This window comes from Dermacentor andersoni, chromosome 3 (assembly GCF_023375885.2).
Source record: "Dermacentor andersoni chromosome 3, qqDerAnde1_hic_scaffold, whole genome shotgun sequence".
Taxonomy (NCBI): domain Eukaryota; kingdom Metazoa; phylum Arthropoda; class Arachnida; order Ixodida; family Ixodidae; genus Dermacentor; species Dermacentor andersoni.
Genome location: NC_092816.1, coordinates 193,557,101 through 193,567,823, shown reverse-complemented (window position 1 = coordinate 193,567,823; position 10,723 = coordinate 193,557,101). Strand labels below are relative to the sequence as shown.

At 46.7% G+C, this 10,723-nt stretch overlaps 1 protein-coding gene across 1 annotated transcript in view; it reads left to right on the top strand.

The window, feature by feature from the left end:
- LOC129382931 (uncharacterized) overlaps positions 1-10,723 on the top strand; it is a 31,175-nt gene that overhangs the window by 12,470 nt on the left and 7,982 nt on the right. The window contains exons 2-3 of the mRNA XM_055067150.1: positions 2,308-2,481; positions 7,600-7,734. Of these exons, the coding sequence (XP_054923125.1) occupies positions 2,308-2,481; positions 7,600-7,734 (309 nt within the window). The remainder of the gene's footprint in view (positions 1-2,307; positions 2,482-7,599; positions 7,735-10,723) is intronic.

The following is a 10,723-nucleotide window of genomic DNA, read 5'->3' as shown; positions in this document are numbered from 1 at the left end:
GGGACCAATTGCAATGCATGCTCACTGACCTGGAGAGGCAAAGCAGAAGTGTGGGTCTAAAAATTCAGTTGCGGAAAACTAAAGTAATGTTCAACAGTCTCGGAAGGGAACAGCAATTTACGATAGGTAGTGAGGCACTGGAAGTGGTAAGGGAATACATCTACGTTGGGCAAGTAGTGACCGTGGATCCGGATCATGAGACTGAAATAATCAGAAGAATAAGAATGGGCTGGGGTGCGTTTGGCAGGAATTCTCAGATCATGAACAAACTTGGGAGCAGGTTGGTATTATCCTTCAAGACAAATGTCTACAACAGCTGTGTCTTACCAGTACTCATGTACGGGGCAGAAACCGAGAAGCTTAAGAAAAGGGTTCTACTTATATTGAGGACTACGCAACGAGCTATGAAAAGAAGAATGATGGGTGTAACGCTAAGGGATAAGGAAAGAGCAGATTGGGTAAGGGAAGAAACGCGAGTTAAGGAAATCTTAGTTGAAATCAAGAAAAAGAAATGGGCATGGGCAGGACATGGAGGGAAGATAACCGATCGTCATTATGGGTTACGGACTGGATTCCAAGAGAAGGGAAGCGTAGCAGGGGGCGGCGGAAAGTTAGGTGGGCGGAAGAGATTAAGAAGTTTGAAGGGACAACACGGCCACAATTAGTACATGACCGGGGTAGTTGGTGAAGTATGGAAGAGGCCTTTGCCCTGCAGTGGGCGTAACCAGGCTACTGTTGCTGATGATACGTGGACCGATCCCGAAGATAGTGCAATGCCGGGCCGACTCGCGGAGGAGGTGCTGTTCATCATTAGGTGGCCATCGAGTGAGATATGTTCAGGCTGGATTGAGCCCGCATGACACCATGCTTGTTAAGTAATACTCGCGGACAACATTCCATTGCCACGAAGGGAAATCTACGGAGGCAAAGCACGCACAAGTTAGAGCGCTTCTGAAAAGAGTCCCGCGTTTTATACCACTTTCGTATAGGCTGGGGAAGACAAAGAAACCTTATTAGCAGCAGTTATACAAGATAGAACACAACGCTCGGTCTTAAAGTTTACTTATTTTGCGACTTTTCATTCCGCGTCTGGGGAAACGCGAAATCATCGCACGTGAAAGCTGCGCCAATTCAGCGTCTGTTCCGGACAACCAAAAGCACTGCCAAACGCTGCCAGTTTGTTTATCGCGGTAAAACATGTGCGGCAGCCAGGTGCCCGTAGCTTACCCTTGATAGCCACACAAAGTTGGTCGCGGGTATAGTATGCCTACGTTTGCAAGTCTATGAGGCTGATAGATCTACTATCCTTGCTTAGTATGTTTGTCTACTAATTTGCTATCGCAATCGATGCTTCACCTCTCGGGTGAAACAGCGTCTTTTGTTTTCTTTTTCCCTTCTTTTTGTATTTCTTACATGGCATAATGCTCGTCATTTTACGAGATGTTCGGATCTAAGCTCCTTCCTTACTTAGTAGGGTGTTCTTGATATAGTAAACTGACCGTGGACTTGGTTGATAGTTGGTCGTGTCAATTCAAGCATTTCATTCAGCTGACAACATTGCCTAAAACGCTCACAAAGCTTCTTAGGCCAACAGTTTTACGGCATAAGTATAGGACCATGAATTACAAAAACTTGGCTGTACAAGAAAGTTGGTTAGGGCAACTGTAACAGTGTGAAGGGGAAGCAACGGATCGAGAAGTAGGCGATGCGAAGATTTGCTAGTAGGTAGTGGTTCGGCAGATGCTTCGATGATGGACGAAGTGAAATAGAATATGAGGGGAGGAGTAGAGCTCAGGCTTTAGCCTGCTGATTGCCGAGAAGGTTGCCGTAAGCAGGGCCGCGCAAGCCGGGGGCGAGCGTTTTGCATAACTCATATTTCAGGCTTTGCATCTTTGTTTTCTCTTTCTTTATCAATGAGATAAAAGTTTAAACGTGAACGCATACGTCCGTTTATTGTGACAAGAAAACTCCGACATCCAGACTCACTGTAACGAGGTTGAACTTTGTTTGTTTTGCTACAAATCGAAATTTCTTTGTTCGAGGCTTCCCTAATCACAATTCATATACGCGAAGTACCGCAATGAGGAAGAAAGTTTACCTGGTTATTATTGCATAGTACAGAATATAGAGAACCAGCGCTTCGATGAAGGAGACTAAAAACAGCCAAGCGCACGTTGCACAATGTGTGGGTCCTTCTTTGGTGCGCCGTTTGTCTACGCGTCGGCCCTCCAGAACCTGAACCAATCACAAACCTGTGTGTGCCCCTTAGATTCTCCAAAGCCCGTCATTCTGCCCTCGCACCCGCAGGAGAGTCACTGGCCTCTCGTGCGCCACAACGCGACGTACGCGAACGGTGAAACGTTGGTGGGCCTGTCGTTCGAGATGGGGGCGCTGATCTACGTCCTCACACAAGACGCGGCAAGCCTGAACGACAGCGCCTACGCCAACTGCACGGAGGCCGGCATGACGAGCCAAGATGCGGTAAGCTGGCTCTGTCTCCCGCTGGCGCACGTGGCCTACGCCCTCTGCATCGTTCGCACGCTAGGCTAAAGACACCTTGTAAAGCCGGTTTCTTGTAGCGTCGAGTCGATAATCCGTTGACATGGCGAATTTCGCCACCTGGTGTTGTTAAGCTAGCCAAAAAACACCAGGTGTACGAACTTACCCGAAAACACCAATAGGAACATACATAAGTTGACAGAAGCTAATTTTTCTCTAGCAGCAGAAATATACTTAAGTGTACTCCGGCCCTTACATTCTAAGTACTTATTTATAGCACATGCCGTGCGCACAATAATTTGAAGGAGAGTCTTTGGAACTCGCACTCAATTCTCCAATTACCTAGTAGTCATTTGGATCATATTCAAGAGATACTTCCAGGTTTATCGCCATGCAGTGTTACTGCGAGACGCTGACCTCTAGAAACAGCTATACTTTCTCGCAAATAAGGCTTTCAAGGAGTGCTTAGCTTTCTCTTTAAAAATCTCCCAGAAAGTCGATATACTTCGGGCATACGTTTTCGCATTTTCTTCAAGTTATTTTTGAAAACAGTGCTTAGCTCTTCTACTCAGTACATCTATTTCTCTAGTCATAAAGTTAAGTTGGTTTCCTAAGAAGTTACGAATCTGCTCAGAAACTGTCCACGGGAAAATACAAGAGAAGCACTTGGAGCCAAGCTCACCGCTTTAATTGTGCGCATCACCGCACAGTCTAAAGAGAGGACGCCGTCGTCATTCGGTTCTGTGAACCTCTCGTGCTGAAGGGTGTGCTAAAAAGAAATAGCCTTCCATACGGCGAAAGTGGAGCCGTATGGCGTGTCGGAAAGCAATTTTTATCACGCGTGACACTGCAGTAGCACGAATGCGCCCAATACGCCGGTTAATGAACTTCGCCATGCTGGGCTACGGTGGGGCACAATTCGAGGCCGAGAATTACGCGCTTCCGACATTTCAGGGCCTCATGTTCTCTAATGGCCATAACAAATCATTGGTGGTCTATAATATGAAAGAATGAGTGATGATAGTATGAAAATAAAATTCACGTGCTAGAAGACACCAAGGAGGGAGGTTAGAAGCAAAATGTGGCAGAAACCACTGAAAATGATCGCGAATGTAAGCGGTAGCTTTGTTGTGTGACTTGCGGCATACCGGCATGCCATTTGGCAGACACGAAACCTCATGGGAACATAAGCAGATAAAGGAAGGGACCATCTCACTGCCAACTACAGTGTCATTTTATACTGTGACATAGTAGATGATGTTGCAGTCGACAATTCATACTTCCCAGCAACCGCCACTATTCCTAGCATCCTGGCTGCAACTTCGTTGAAATGGCTATTCTACAAGCGGCGACGCTTGACGCCGATGTGTACGTTGTAAATGGGGTGTTATCGGTGAACTATTTTGAAGGCTGCATACCCCTTGTGTCACCTTGGCACATCCATTACGGCGGATTCCGAGAATGGGCACATACCAATATAACACATGCATTGACAAACGTGTCTGTTCGGGCCCGTTCATTGTGTGACAAGTCCCCACGCTGTATATTTACTTGCGTACCCAAGTTGTCTACTATGCCAGACAGCAGATAGCAGCAAGTTATCGATTCGGTCGCATACCCTGTGGTCTACGTTGTATACTGGGCAAGACAATAGCGAGCTCCTTCTTTGCATAAGCAGCCAGAAACATACAAACCGCAAACTGAGGGGAGGAGCCTAAGAAAGCCATCGCTTTCAAATTTTCCAGTCGAGGCGTTATGTCGGCTTGCACCTAAATGTGTAACCGTAGGCCAGTGTTAGAGGTCTTCGTCCCACGTTGGACCTAAATGAGACGTATGATATAAACCTGCACGAATGAACACAAGGACTCGTGTAACATGTTTCCAACACAACTTACGAAACATTATAAGGGTTGTGGGGAAACACAAGCAGTGTTACGGAACTTCATGTATACCCTTCGTGTACACCGGGCGTTCTGCGTAGCTGTGACCAGTATTGATGCGTTAGCAATCTTTGCCGTGTTCTCCAGCCCTGTAATACTTCTTGCGACCTGCGTAAGTTTCAGATTCTGTGTAAACTTTCTCTCAAATTTAGTTTCTCTGTCTACAATTGCACTAACAAGCACGTTTATTATATATGTTCAAAACAACGTTGGAGGCCCTTTAAACAAGCACCAGTCATTCTCACGAACAAGTTACACTTTTGTTCACGTAGTATTTTCACTCGAGCACATAAAAAAGTATTTGGAGAAATCGCTGTTGAATTTGCCACTTAACAGAAGTAGGTCAATAACGTGAAAACATGTTCGCCTACTTGTTGCAATTGCTGCGTCGCACAACGTCGAGGGGTCGATGGATATCCAGTTGGTTGTAAGCCTGACGCGTCCATCTTTTTCGATGTCTTGCCCCGCATTCTGAAATTGATCTTTCCTTGAAGCCCATGCTTAACTTGTCCTATATAATACCTGGTGCCAACGTGCACAGGGCGCTCATTATCCCGCCTTCCTCGTCATCACGACAGGCGCCACGCTTGTCGATGCAATATACGAACTCTCGTAGACTAGGCTCAGGATATGTCAGCTAAATAACCGCAGCATTCAAACTTCTTTGTGGCCGAGTTGGTGCATACTTGATTTGAAAATTGTAACAGCGCTAACACATGCATCTACAGAGTAACAAGGACGAAACGCAAGCGCTTGTGTCTCGTCCTTGCTACTTTGTGGATGCATGTGTCAGCGCTGCTCCAAATTTCAAAATAGAAAAGAAACACAGGTTATGTAAATGAAACCGGGGTCCTCCACTACGGCGTCCCTTTAGTACAGTGTCAGGGGCCCTATAACACAGAGCTATTCCAAACTTTTCTATATCAATTCTGCAATCAGGCTTTCGAGATTGGTCAAAATCTTTTTGTACCACCCCCACTTCGCCTGCTTGCCACGCGACGTCACGAAAACCGCAATAGCTCCCATCTGATATGAGATGTACGCACTGATTATGTATGATTGGACCGAACGGCACAAAAATAGTTGTTTCTCATTCGCGCCTTTTTTTCATTAGCCCTCGGCTATTGGTGAAAAGATTTCCGGCGGCACCCACTTCACCTGGCTGTCATGCTACGCGACAAAACCACGAAAGCTCACCGCGTCAAAGGGACGCGCACGCGTTAAATATGCATTAGTATGCCGAACAAAACTTCATTTGTTTTTAAATAGCCACAGGCTGCCCCGTTCCGAAAGGAACAAAAGATCTCTGTCGCCGATCGCTCAGGCACTGGCTACTCGCACCTGCCGGTGAGCTTGGGTTTATTTGAGTGCAATGAAACATTTTCCGTGGCTGTGTAAATTCTTGAGCACTTTCGGCACGCTTACGACGTCGCTCTGTCAACTCCTCCTTGCTAACGGTCCATTTTAGCGGCATTCTTAACATTCCGTTGTATGCCACCGCAAGCTAAATAAGGGAATGCGGACCAATCGCAAAGGCCGGTAACACCCTTTTCATCCAGTTATCGGTATTCAGTGTACTGGCTCGGCTCAATCGAATCCCTCTCCACTTGAGCGTACTCCTCGCTTCTTGTGAGCGAATTAGATAAGAGAAGCCGCTCAGTGTAGGCAGTGTTATTCGTTTTCAAAGCAAACAAAAGTGGCCTGCTATAAACGAGGAGTGCGTTTGATTGGTCTATTCAGACAACCCTATGCAAGTCACCGCCCGATGCTTGCGTCGGCGGTCACTCAAATTTGACGTATAGAGATTGGAATAAAAACATTTTGGTATAGTTTCATGTTATAGGGCCCCAGGTTACAGGACGTTAGGGCACACAAATCAAAGCAGTTTTGCTGTTTTCAGGCAGACTGCTCAATCATCTAGGAGGTTTTGTAGGCCCGCGGCGATGCACCGAAACGACAGTCACGAAAATCGCCTCTCCGTTTTCTCTTCATGCCGGGTCATATGTTCGGGTTGGAAGTTAGGGAGTTTTCGAATATAGGGTTCCAAGGTTTGCGTTTCCAACCAGCTACCGCGCGGCATACGTACTCCGGCGCACGTTTATGTTTGTACTGTTGCCAGTGTGCAAGAGCATAGCGCGCTATCAGAGCCCCACGTGAACAGAAGGAAATTGTAGAAATAGAACTTGAGGAAGGAACTTGTCATTTACTACAACACTTGAACATATAACATGTTTAATTTTTAGCTAAGAGATAATGATCGCCAATGAGTCACAGTTTACTTAAATGAGTTCTCTTTGAGGCGTTTGTAGCCAGGAGAATCCATATGAGAGTGCTCAAGCCAAAATGTTCACGCTTTACACCTGCTAGGTCTAACAACCACAAATGATATTAAAATTATCGTCTTCGTTGAAAAGTATACCGTGAAAAATATGTTATTTACGTTAGGCGAGAGGCTGCGATATCGCATATGATTGGTTGTGTCTTGAGAACATTACCGGCTACAGAGAAATCAAGTCAGACTTGGTGCTAGCCTCGAGCAGTTGATCCAATTTCTGCCACCATATTTGTTGACACATTCTTTAGGTGCAATGGGGAATGTTTGAAATTTAGGGTTAGGGGTGAGTGGGAACTGAAACCAAGGAATCGGTTGGCATTCAGCTCATGCGCAGTACCCGTGCTCTTTTTGCCATACGCACACTAAGCATGGGCGCATGTATAGTAAAACGGTGCAACTGTCGCATTATGCAACTGCACTTTCACGTTGTGCTACTTTAAATCTTTCGCTTTCGCTTTCATTCGTGACCCACTAACCACCCCTGCTGGCTTTTTGGAGAACGAAACCCATTGGGTATTTAACAAAAGACAGACGACCTTTTCCGCTGAAACTCTTGCGAGTATGTCCCGATAACATAAATTCTTTTAAAACAGTTTTTACGAATAGCATACTAAAATGCCTCAATTTGTTCATTAAGAGAGCGAACAATATGACGTAGCTGGCACTCGCTCTGCGCATAATGAATTCTTAGGGCGCGACTTTAGTTTTACGAACTACCCAGTTCTGCACGTGGTTTCTCGTGAAATATTGTTGTTTAGCCAGCGACGGAACTGCAAATTATGTGTCTGCAAGTAACAAATGTTTACCGGCTGGCATTCATTGCAGATTTGCCCATTTTCCAAGAACGTCGACAGAAACCAGTGGCTGAATGAACCGTACATGGTGTACGGCGCTTTCATCCAGAGTAATACAAAGAGGCACGTCGCCTTTGCCGAGTACTTCACAAGCCTTCGGGAAAAGGTCAGTGCAGCGGCGTTGTGCGTGGCTGTAGCTGCTATCAATGCGTAAGCACTCTAAGCACTCGCCAGCCTGGACGCGCGAAAAGTGTAATGCCTTGTATAAGCATAAAAATGGGATATTTGGAAAGTTGAGGCATCTAATTGTCACGATAACATTAAGTGTAGCTGACTAGAAGCTTTTAAGCGATAATAAGCAATTTGTGCTTTGCTATGGCTTGTGTTTATGCTATGGCTAGCGCAATAGCTATTTCCTCTGCGGTTGTCATGTAGCGTGTTGACTGTAGCGCTCGTCATGCATTTTGCCTCGTAATTTATCACCACTGCTGTGTAGGCTTGGTACTGTACCTAGCTGCGTCTACAAATGTGGTATCCTTGCTGTTACCGAATTTCTTCTGTATATGGTGCGTAGGATGCATATTCTTGGGTATTGGAGCGATGGTTATCACGTCTCCGATTTGTCTGGGCAGATCTACTTTGACGCCATGTTGGGTATGACAGCTATACCTAAGCGATCCAACATTTGCCTACATGTTTTAGTTTTGGGCAGGCGTTCGTATTGTGCTATTCGTTGTGACTCTATTAGCTCATCCAGTGTATTGTGGAGACCTAGCTGCAGTAGTTTATCGTTGCTGGTGTTGATGGAGAGTCCCATTGCTTGCTTGTAGATTTTTCTGATTAAGCAGTCTAATTTGTATTTTTCTGACGAGTACCATCGTACGTACGGTGACATGTATAATATTCTGCTTATTACGAACGCTTGGACTACTTGAATCAGATTGCCTGCTTTCATTCCGCTATTTTGTGTCAATATGTGTATATATATATATATGTGACGACGAAGATGAGACAACACATCGGCACTTGTAATGAACGTAGCGCAGAGATCAAGAGGTGATTAGCACGCGATAATAAAGAATTCCGTTTCTACAGTGCAAACACTGTTCACTTCGCTCTGCTGCATGCTTGTAGCCTGTGCGTCACGCCACTATGAGCCATTGCATTTTTTGCTTAGTTACGAGGGTATTAATACTTAGGGGGGTATAAGTCATTGACGATGATAATGATGACATGAAAAATCTGTAGGGGCCTAGTCCTACACAACTCCGCCGTAATAAAAGAAAACATTGTCCAGCATGGCCGCCAGGTCCCAGTGACTGGGATCGCTCATCAGTTCTTATTGCGTCAGTCACTCCTTACCGTCTATGCCATTGGCCCCGTTGAAGATTCCTGGGTCTCGATGGTCGGATATTATAATCGCGGTCCGCAGCGCAGAAGCAGGTTCAGGTTGGTTTGCAATGGTGGTCGCACCGCAGCGCCGACCGCTTCGCAACTCCGTCATCTGGCGGGAATGCCCAGCATCTCGACCAATGTGTTACGGGGCGTCAAGTAGATAAACGCGAAGCACGATTTATAATAAACAGAGACTAGTTAAAGAGATGATGAATATCGCTGAACATCCGCAATGTCCCGGCGATCTTCATCTTTTCGTGAGTTAAAGGAGGTGGTTCTTAACAATAATAAAACCGTCTTGCAGCCGTCTTTACGCAGCATTGTCGGAAGCCTGGTAACCATAGTGAAGTATGTCTAATGCACCGTCCAATAAGAATATATAAGACGTCTTACAAGACGTCTTCCAGCCGTTGAAAGAACGGCTTGTAGCACCCACATCGGCTACCATGCCAGGGGGCGCTCATAGCAAGAACAAGGAAGGAAATAAAGAAAGTACTGGTTGACGTAGGCTAAATTATCACATCTGCAGCCTACGTGTATGTGGGCGCTCCTTTGGCGCTCTACTGTGGTGACCTAGGACTAACACATGACCAAACCTAGCAACAATGCTGTACATCAAGCCCTCGCTGAGTCAAGTCACCGAGTCAAGCCCTCGCCTCCCGATGTCGCAGAGGCGTGATTTCAGCTGCCACTCCTTTGCACGCAGTATCCCCAGCTGCGGTTTCCACAGGTCGAGGCGCAATTTTCCTTGCGCCAGATCACTTCGCATATGACGCAATTCTACAACGTGATCTCGTCACTATCACCAGAAGTAAACACGACCTCACCGTCGTCCTCGCCCAACCTTTGAGTGAAACCCATATGAGCGCCTCAGCGCAAAGATCCTGACGCCTACCATACTTTCAGAAAGACTCGCCTGCAACAACTCTTAAACAACGAACATCTGGGTGATAGACACCGCTCCCAAATACTACACCGTATGGGCAGCTCTTCGGTAAAGACAACGTCAACACCCACTACGGTCTGCTGAAGGAATTCTTCCTGGAAAATTTGGCAGTGGGCTGGTTAGTTCGACATAATTAACATTGTTGCGCAAACAGACGAAGGACAGGAGAGTCCTGCCCCTTCGTATCTTTGCGCAACAGTGTGGATTCGGTCGAAATTTTAATGGAGCGCCTTCCGCAACCTATTTGCTTCGGCCTTGCTGTCGCTGGTGAAACGATGGTAGACCGCCTGGCTGAGTTCGCAGATAGGATCAACAAGGGTGCCGCTCCTTCGGTTCCTATCGTCACGACTACACCTGAGCTCTCCGCAGTCGCCCAGCTCAAAGCACGCATTGAATGCCTCACGGCCGCCATTGCTTCCCTTCAGGAGCCCAGATCACGCCAGCGCTCTTCGAGTCCGTGTGCTTGGTCTTATTCTCGCGACACTCAAGCAATGACCCCTCAATTTCAGTGGATCTTCTGGTAACACCTGCGTTTTGCACATCGGTCTAGAAAGCGCACACAACCTTATACCTCGTCGGGAAACGACTAGAGTTATCACTGAGTGACGCACATGACCACTCCCCTCGAGGTGGCCATCTGTTCACAATTACGGACAAGATTGCGGCTTATGTACCCAAACAGACAGGGGCGCCCAGGTTAGTATAGCGCCCATTCGGAAAGGATCGCCATTCGAAGCCTCGTGGACGGCCTCTCCGCGCCGCTAACGCCTCTACCATAGCGATATAAGGGATTCGCTCACTTGCCATCGACCTC